The following is a 10,775-nucleotide window of genomic DNA, read 5'->3' on the forward strand; positions in this document are numbered from 1 at the left end:
AGAACCACTAGTGTAATACATGGTTAAGTTGGAGAGCGGAAAAAACTAATATGAGAATCTAGAGACAAAAGCTAAAAAATGGGGTAAAGTTGAGAGCCACCATGCACCCTCTATATACATATATATATATATACGTGTATATATATATATATATCGTGCTTCTTATATCATATAGTCATATGTCATCAATGGCAACCCCTTGGCCTTGAGAGCCAAGTGCCATGACAATGGACATCACCATTTGAGTAGCACTTGAAGAAGCAGGCTTTATGTAGCAGTTTGACGACACTATTTTACATTCGGCCACCACATGCTCCACATCTGATGAAGAGGCCGCCTGCGGCAGTGGGTGCAGGGTAGAATCCGTAGATGGCAGCTCCCCTCCTTTCATCTGATCTTCTGATCCCGTCATCATCTCCACAACTTTCACTTGTACACCTTCATCAATATCATCATCATCATCATCATAGATTGAAACTTCTGCCATAACTCTTAGAAACTGCTCCAGCGCTTTGCGCATCCATTCGTACCGGCAGACTCTAAAAGCCTCCTTTATGCTTAGCTATATCCGTACATATTAATTCCACATAGAATTTAAATAATTAAAAATCAAATCTCTACTTTAGATGATTAATATGTTATAGAAATATGTACGTAGTACTAATTACGTACCCATTTTCTGTCACGGTTTTGCTGCTCTGGCCAGGTATCGAGCTCTTGAGTGACCTCCAACGCAAACATGTATCCTCTGCATCCTCCTTCCAGGCTGAGGCTGCACATTTCCTCTCTACTTTTGCTTCTGAACTCCCATACTCCCAGCGGAGTTTCCTGATCGAGAGAAAAAATATACAGACAAACCAGTTATATATAACGTTAAGGTTCTTATGCTTCATCATTAATTTCCTAACAATCATCAAACCAAATACAAATAAAATTAAGCACAATTAGTACGTACTCTTAGGGTTCCTTTGACCCCTGCTTCCTCAAAGGCTTCACGACAAGCAGCTTCTAAAACAGTCTCATCATCCTCCCATCCACCCTGACAGTACAGACACACACGCGCACATTTGAAGCTAATTAATTAAACCATACAGCAGATGGTGATGAATTAGAATCAGTTAATCTGGAAAAAATGAAGTAATTAATTAAGATGTATGCATACTTTTGGGAAGACTCTGTCATGACGGTCTGGTGAAGAAACCATAAGAACTTGTATCCTGTTCTCAATATCAACAAATTGGTCGTCTCCATCGTCTTCTGCTATCCGGTAAGGAATGCATCTGTTGCAACACGTGCAAGTACGACCTAGCTCTATGAGTACGTAGTATTCCAGATTGAATTCCTTCCATAATGTATTTTAAACCTAAGGGTAATGGTAGAGTAACCATTGTTTTAAATCTTATTTGTAAATTTTACAATGTGACAATCAAATAAGACTCTAGGACTTACATAATTTAAAAATATAGATCAAACGTCAACAACCACGTCATGTGATTTACATAATATGATTTAAAAAGATGGTTTCTATTATCATAATAATTTTGTGATTAAGAATACTGTGAATGAGACAAAAAAGATCGTGCAAAATATAAAAACATAAAGAAAGTTAAGTCATCCCTTATTGTAAGTTGTAATTGCTATGACCTATGAGATGAAGACAATTTGCATGCATCCATCAAACAGCAAAGTCAAGTGTATATAGCTAACCATATATATTGCTACTGTATTACCAGTGGTTATTAGTTAATTGGGGCTTGGTACCTTTTGTTTTTATTTTCTTTTGGTGATCCCTAATATATATTATATTTATTATCAGTAATTTGATTATTTTTTACTTTCATCGAATTCTAAAGTATTACAATTTGAACGCACTCGATCGAGAGGAAAGACAAATGAATGGAAACTTGACTAATAACGCTGCAGCAACTGATTAACACAAGGGACGAAAAATCACGCGCCAACAGTAAAAATATATACATATATGTAAGTGAAATGAAACTCAGAGAAACCCCCAATTAAATGAAACTCAGACGAAAGTATTTGATGAAGCAATGAATGGAAAAGAAGGGCACACTATTGCTACATACGTACCCAGAAACGAGTCGGAAATTGTTGTCATAGCGTTGCCGATGTCGCCCAGTTCGCGCTAGTAGCACAGAAGATGACATGATGATGTGTTTATATAAATATTCTTCTATATATCTACGGAAACTATCCTTCAAACCCAAAGCCAAGAAAATTAATTAATTAATTAATAAAAATGAATGAGGTAATTTCCATCTGATTCTAAAGTAGATCGGTTTAAAAACAAAAAAAACAAAAACCACAATAATTAGAAGCATTATGAGAGAGAGAGAGATACAAGTAAAGCTAGAACAAGAGGAATTAATCAAAACAGATACTTGTAATATTGATTTGGAAGGTAGGTTACGTACCTGGTAATTAGTTTTGTACGAACTTTGAGGAAAAAGAACCAGCTGTACTACCTAGCTAGCTAGCTAGCTTTCATAACATAACACAACAAATTACTTAAACTCTCGTCTCTTTCTCTCTCGATCGATCAACAAAAATTTCTTATTAAATGATCAGCTAGCTCTCATATATCTCGTCAACAAATAAACTCGACCGATTATAAGGGCAGGTCAAGGCCAGCTGCTGCTAGCTAGCTTTGAACAATGCAGCACAACATTTACGTCCAAGGATCGACCCAAATAACTCTTAGCTTCTCCCAAGAGGCGGCCGGACAAGCTGCCAACTGACTTGTATATATAGATATCTTTGTGTCAGACACAAGAGAAGAATCTACATCATACTGCAGCTTTTCCTGGAGATGAGTAAAATTAGAAAGGGAATAATACAGAACAAGAAATATCGATGGAATAATGATAATGTCGAGGGAATTTCAAAGAAAGAACTAACAGAGAGAGAGAGAGAGAGAGAGAGAGAGAACGAGGTGAGGGTGAGGGCCAGAGATTTCCGCGGGACCAGAGCAACGGCATCCATTTATAAGAAAACCGTGCCAAGTTCATTTCCATAACGTCTCCACTCCATTAAGTTATTTTTATTATTTTATCGTTATACAATTTAATTAAGTTCTGGCCATTCTCATGTGGCAACTGGCACCCCCTTATAAGTTATAACTGATGATGATTGAATTAACTTTCAATTAAAATTCAGTTTTTTGGTAAATATATCCATCCAACCAACTTAATTAGCAACTAAGCATAGAGAATTGTGATTATATATGTATGCTGCCAAACATTGATTAATATGCATGAATAATCTCTACTAATTAATAAAACACTTATTCTCAATCAAAATCCTATTAAATTACCAGTTTAACTCTTTAATTAAAATACAACATGAATAAGAAATATAGGGCGTAAATGTAATTTCACACAACCAAGTTTTTTTCAAAACCTCACCTATATGTAATCCTAACATAAAAAATAAAAAAAAATAAAAAAATTCCTACTCTCACATTCTTTATCACTCTCTTCCTCTCTCCTTTTATTTCAAAAACAAAAGTGCCCATATGCTAGTTATGTATTAACGCACCTCAAGTAATCTTCCACTGTATACATTGGTTGCTACAACAAGCTGCGATGGAAGTAGAAGTGGTGATCATTTCATTATTTTTAATTTTCCTTGGCGAGTCGGCGACTGTGACTTTGGTAAAGCCATGCTTTTAAGGGGAGAGATTTTTATTTTTATTTTTTAAAATAGGAACACTCTCTGGACCATTAGATTTAACTTTAATGAAATTCTGTGGTTGAGATTAAATCACAGGCCACAGAATCTCAACCACAGAATTTTATTAAAGACAAATATAACGGTCAAGAGAGTGTCCCCATTTTTTTTTAAAAACTGAGATCCTTCCCCTTAAAGGCTTCATTGGTAAAACATGCATGCATTTTTATAAAGAAAAACTAATGAAAATGACTTGAAAACTTTGAGTTTTAACAATAAAGATAAAATAAAGGGTAAAGTAAATGGTACCAAGATTAACTTTTTAATATAAATTTTTAATTTTTCATTAAAATAAAAAATATAAAAACCTTTCCGTTAAAGTTCCATTTTTATAATTTGTTTGTTTTGCTTTTGATGTGGAAGATTTGTAAAAAGAGACGAGCCAAAAGTAACCCGAAACACGCAAGCTAGTATGGCCGTCGATCATGTGAGAAAACGATAGCCACGGGCCCACGTTGTTAAGTAATATACGCTAGCTAATAAATACAGTAATCAAGTGGTGGGAAAATACTCGATCATACAAAAAGAGCTACATTTTATTAGTTGAAGATGACCTGAGAAAACGATAGACGAAGCTTCTCCATGCATAATAGTGATTGAGAAGGCAAAAGTGTATCTTTTTTTTTTTCCACATATAGCTTTTCTTAAGTTGAAGATGACCTGGGAAAATCAAGTGATTGATTTTTTTTTTAGCTTTTCTTAAGTTGATTTTTGAACATGCTATCTTATTTTTTTTTAATGGACCTTTCAACCTAAAAAGTTCAAAATGTGACAAAGTTAAATTTAATCACTTATAAATTGTTCATTGGATTAGATTATCTCAATCTCATCCGTTGGCAAAGTTAAATTTCACGTATAACACAACAATTTACCTAGCACCAATTGGTAAATTAGTATCATACAATTTTGAAGAAAATTATTTGAAAATTTCATCCACAATTTCATGCACCAATGCCCATGAACGTTAAATCAATTTGAAATTTTAATTCTTATGGAATTTAAAACAATCATTAATTAGCCACATTAAAAGAAAATAAGTAAGAAAAAAAATTAAAAAATAATAATAAAAGGTGAGTATAAGTGTATTTGCAAGTGGAGAGAGAGTGATAAAATTTTGCTCATATGGGTTGCTACTTTTTTGTGGGACCAATTGTTTTTTGGGGCTGGATATAGCCCGATTTTATGCTACCTAAGAAAGGAAGTTGCTAGCCCCAGTGGTGGATCTAGCCCTATTTTTCGGCTCATTAAGGATGAAATTTTTCGCTAAGACTTGAATTGTAGTAACTTCATTGAGGATATAGCACCCCATTGGGGATGCTCTTAGTCTCCGGTTTCAGTTTTTCCTTGCAGTTGCTGATCTATTAACTAATAAGCAAGGGAGGGAATTGCAATACCAGCACCGCCCCTTGATTGTTCGTAAATATCCTTTATCTCCGCATTTTATTTTATATTCATACTACATTTTAATGCAGCACTCTTTGTCAATAAAAAATCAATAAAAGGTAGTATACCTCATGCAAAGTGTATGTCTAGGTACGTAGCTGACATATGTATCGTCATACATAATTGCATTGGAATGTTCAGTGACGTTCCTGGAAAAACTGCACTAGCTAATGCTGCAGAATGGTTACCAATCAAATTAATCAAAGGAATGCGCATTGATTCTTTTGGGCGAGTGCGCAATGCATATATGCAGTTTGCTTTAGCATCGATAAAAGCTATGGGTTACCATCCACGACTCTCTGCAACTCTGACTCTTGACTGTGAGGCACCTAATTCTGTGGTGTATATATATTGATCTCATCTCAATGTAAATTTATAATATAGGCATCGACCCTATTATTGTGGCACGAGACAGATGCCTTGACTTTATACACACACACACACAATTATATATACATACATACATATATGTTGGAAAATTTAGGATCTACTTGCTATATTAAATCACATATAAAATCAAGAAATAATTCATGCAATTATATATCACAATAATGCGTACACATGAGTAATTAATGTTAAATAAACATGGCATAATGGATTAGAAAAACCTATAAAATACGGTCGAGACAAGTGTTGGACACTTTATCCTTAAGACAAGTTTACATCCCACTACGGTGCTCATGGAGTCATGGTTGATCGGCGCATGTCTCCCAAGATACAACAATCACGTCCTTGTAATAGTAGCACTCCAAATCACAAGGCTCCATGAACCACGATTATGTTGAAAACTCCCTCATATGGACTCAATGTGACTCTCTAATATTTAGTGCACTCTATGTATGATTATGTAAACGAATGAAAAGTCCTCTTAGTGATCATAGGGGCTTCCCTATTTACAGAATGTGAGATATCTCTTTGGAAAGCATGTGACTATTCATGAAAAGTCAAAAGTTGCAACACTTCATTTAAGTAGACATATCTTTCTACCAAAAGACTCCACTTCTAATTTCCATTCAATTAATAAATTTAATATAATGATATTTTATTAAATTTTCCAACAATATATTGATAGTACTTTCTTTCTTTCATGAATAAGAACCTACATACATACATATATAATTAAAATCATGTATATTTATAGATTATAATATATATATATTATATAAAGAGAACACCATAAAATGGTGAAACATTCAAGATACCATAAATTGTCTTTCAAGAATTTCAAAAAATACAATTGAACTAAAAGGAGTTAAAGTAATTCACAATATTTTAATTTTGGATGAATTTTAAATTTTAGAAAAAATTAAAACAAAAACCTTCCACGTTAGTAATTCACTATATATTTTTAGATTATATAGTATTATGGCGCATATATAGCATCGTTACACGTAAAAATACGCATGTATGAGAACTAAGAGCATGTTTACTACGAGAAAGGTAGATATATAAAAGTTTATATATGAGAGAAACAACCCCTCCTTAGAAAGGATGAGGATACTCTCCGGATCCTCTTTGTGGGGATCCGATGATCAATCAATCATGTCCGTTTATCGTATATTGTGCGGTCAGTTTTTGTTAAATATTATTTATATTTAATTTTAATTTCAAAATTCAAAATGATTTATAACTGCACAATGTACAATGAACGGACTCGATTGATTGATCCTCCGGATCCTCACAAAGAGAATTTGGAGAGGATCTTATCCCCCTTGGAAATCCTATATTTTGAATTTTTTTTTTTAAGCATGAAAAAATATGAAACAATAATGAAAATCAATTTCAATACTTAATTGCTAGTAAACACATAAATAAGAATCATATTCATCCTTTCAAAATTTTGGTTTGTTTTGAACCACATTATTGCTAATTCATTGTAAGGTTATCCCACCCCCTCCCCCTTAGTGTAAATAATATGGTTTGTTAAAAAAAAAAATTGGTTTGTTAATAAACATAAAAATAAGAATATTACTATTTCTTACAAATTTATTATTTTTCGAAAAGAAATTTATTATGACGTCACGTGGCTGTTTTCTACCAAATAAATTTTTTCCCCTTCAAAATTTCATTATATCTTTTAGGGTAAATTACACAGAACTACCTCAACTATTAGGTCATTAACAGTTTCATACTTCATCTTTAAAAAGTTTCAATGTCATACCATATCTACGAATTTGTTGCAATGTTATACCTTCCGTCAGTTTGTCTGTTAATTCTCTGTTAAGTGCTGACGTGTCTTGAAGCGGGACCCACTCTTTATTAAAAAATTAATTAAATATTAAAAAAATTAATTAATTTTTTTAATTCTCAATAAAATAATTTTTTTTAATGGGGGACCCACCTATCCACCTGTGTCCCCCTTTCTTCTTCTTCTGTTCTTCCCCATCCACCCGTGCCCTCCCCCCCCCCCCCCCAAAACAACCTTCCTTCACCACCCCACCGCTGCTTTCTCTTCCCTATATCCACGCCGACGAGGAACACCACATCAACAATCCACCCAAACAGTCCCTTAAACCCCACCATTGCCTCCCCCAACCTGCAGTTCACCTTCGCCAGCACATCCGGGTCTCGAGAGTGGGTCACCGCTTGCACAATCGCTTTCACCCGCTTCGCCGCTCTTGAACACACCCGACCCGACAAACACCCCATTTGGGTTCAGGTCGACCTTGCCATGTCGCGAGTCCGGGTGCAGATCGACGGAGGAAAGGGAGATCCATGGGTGAGATGGAGGGACGTGGTCATGGAGGAAGAGAGGGCGACGGTGGGTGGTGAAGGAAGGTTAGGGGTGGGGGGGGGTGGACACGGGTGGATGGGGAAGAATAGAAGAAAAAGAAGAATAAAAAGTGAATGAGGTGGTGGGTTTGGGGGGGGGGGGGTGGAGATGTTGGCGTGGGTGGGGAAGGGGTCGGGGGTTGCAGGGAAAGGATCTAGGTTTTGGGTGGGATAAGGGGGCAGGGGAAGAAAGGGTGAGGGAAGGGGTGGGTCCCCATGTCAAAAAAAAAAAAAAAAGATTTTATTTTTAAAATTTTTTTTAATATTTAATTAATTAATTTTTTTAATAGAAAATGGGTCCCGTCACTTGCCACGTTAACATTTTAACAGAGGAATTAACAGACAACTGACGGAAGATATGAAATTGTAACAAATTTGTAGATGAGGTATGACATTGAAACTTTTTAAAAACGAGGTATGAAACTATTAATGACCAATAGTTGAGGTAATTATGTGTAATTTACCCTATCCTTTATGTATAAAGGGTGTAGCAATCATAATGCTAAATTGTCCTTCTATTAAAGATTTAAAAAAAAAACATATAAGGTGGTTAATAAGTTCATTATTTTTCAAAATATATTTAAGAAAAAACAATATCTCAAATAAATAAAATTAAAACAATTAAAAAAATTCAATTGTTAGACGTCTACAGATGTGGCAAGAGACTGTCTAATAGAACAAGAAAGACTTGAGTTGGCGGCATTTGGACGCACTTGACGAAGTCATAGTCTCATGGCAAAGGACATTTATCTTAATGAATATATAAATTGTATGTATACAAAAGGAGAAAAGGAAGAGGAAAAATTTTCATTAGCACTTGAAAAAGTCGTGATGCCCTTCTTTTTCTTTTATTTTTCACTTTGAGACTGCGGGTCATTAGCTCTAGAGAAAGAGCGTGTATTATGCATTTTGGGAATTGTATTGGTAGGTCTTATTTGTAATGTATTAGCAAAATCTATTAAATTGCAGTCTTCCTATTATTATTCCTCAACGAAATGCCCTAAATTCGACGTTGGTCAATGGGGGTATATCCGTATATGGCATAAAATGGTGGTAGCCTTTCACATTCCAAACGGGAATCTCCTTTGTTGCCTGGTAAAATGGGCCAGCTAGGAATTCATTTAGTGCTCAATAGAGATATTTTTTAAGGAGTTTTAACTAAACAATTACAGTATTGTTTACTTTAAACTGAAAATACACTTTTACTTTAAAATGTCACTTCTGTTACTATTCACTTACAACACTTTTTTGTCTTTTTGATTAAAATTCAAAGTTTTCAAGTCATTTTCATCAGTTTTCCTTACTTTTTAAAAACACAATATATACATGAGTGTTTGGTAATCAAAAGTTTGAAGGACAAAATATATAGTACGTTGAACAAAATAAACAAAGGAAAACTTTCTGATTTTGTTTAAGCTGAGGGTAAATTAATCCCTACATAATAGTGCGACGTCAACTATACTAATTCATCTTCTACATTTTAACTTGAGAAAATTTGAAGATTATCTGTTTCTTTGTAAAATATGCCAATACATCATAAATTTAGTGTTCAATCAACAAATGTGACATAGTGGGTTGACAAAACTAGGATATCCAATTTCCATGCCCAAATGAAGGTAATTCCTTCCGGCTCTACTAGAGAAGAGAACAGAGCACGATTATATTCATTTCGAATTCTGAAGACTCATTAGAGAGCGAGCAGAATATCTTTCACTGTAGCAAACTATAAACATATAAATGGAATGGCCACAGTTGCTACCAATAGAACCCAAGGAGCACACAGAAGACAGGTCCGAGCCGACGGCCCGGGAACCAGAGAGATCTTATTTGAAGCCAACAAAAATAAAGAAACAGATCTTGTCCTAACACATATTTCGGATGATAGAAGAAAGAACACAAGCAGGAATAAGGAGAACTGATAGGAAACAATGAGCCATCAAAACTAGTACTACTCAACCAATCTGATCAATCAAACTGTCAGTGACACAGATGGCTTCTTAAACCTACCACGACATTATCCAATCGACTCAAAGGTATAACAATATGCTCAAGTTACACACTGTGTTTGGGGTGGGGTGTTACAATACAACACTGCCCCATTGCATAAAAGGCTTTATACAAGTTTTCGGACACCCAACCATATGGGCAAGCCAATTTTGCCCTTTCACGAAACCTAATGCTAGCACTCTTATTTATGCTACTAGCCTATGACTAAAAAAAAAATGATTTGATCTATTCAATTTGGAACCTTATTCAACGTATTCACTCATCATGATATCGTTGTCAACTTTACAGCCAGCAACTTACTTGCCGGTCATTGCTTAGAGCTGCATAATTCTTTCATCCCAGATCCAAACTCTTTTTCATGGACTCATAAACCATATAAGTAATACTTGCAGATGGAACTACTTTAAGAAGATTAGGAAATATTCCTTCGTAGAATCCTCTTAACCCTTCATGTTGGAAGGTTCTCCTGAATACATATCAGTGTATACTTGCATTCTGAAAACATGTTAAAAAATTAGCGTCAGTTTAAAGACACTAACTTGAAAGTTACAAATATCATAAAAATCAATTCAACAAGATATCGATGTTTCCACAATGCACCTTGTCCTAACAACCATTCCCTTATATTCAGTGTATACTTGCATTCTGAAAATATGTTAAAAAATTAGCATCAGTTTAAAGACACTAACTTGAAAGTTGCAAATATCATAAAAATCAATTCAACAAGATATCGATGTTTCCACAATGCACCTTGTCCTAACAACCTGCAGTGGGTAAACACAAGTTGCACCGAGAGCTCCTGA

General features: G+C 34.8%; 1 protein-coding gene across 1 annotated transcript; it reads right to left on the reverse strand.

Annotated features, from left to right (window-relative positions):
- Positions 1–2,939, reverse strand: LOC137739674 (nudix hydrolase 13, mitochondrial-like). Its single transcript, XM_068479336.1, has 6 exons — positions 2,436–2,939; positions 2,092–2,216; positions 1,163–1,280; positions 956–1,039; positions 673–828; positions 1–562 (listed from the first exon to the last, which is right to left on the reverse strand). The coding sequence occupies exons 2-6, from the start codon at positions 2,166–2,168 to the stop codon at positions 176–178; spliced, it is 822 nt and encodes a 273-aa protein (XP_068335437.1). The 5' UTR covers positions 2,169–2,216; positions 2,436–2,939; the 3' UTR covers positions 1–175.
- Between the last annotated feature and the right edge of the window lie 7,836 nt (positions 2,940–10,775).

The sequence above is a fragment of the Pyrus communis genome, chromosome 7 (assembly GCF_963583255.1).
Source record: "Pyrus communis chromosome 7, drPyrComm1.1, whole genome shotgun sequence".
Classification (NCBI taxonomy): Eukaryota; Viridiplantae; Streptophyta; class Magnoliopsida; order Rosales; family Rosaceae; genus Pyrus; species Pyrus communis.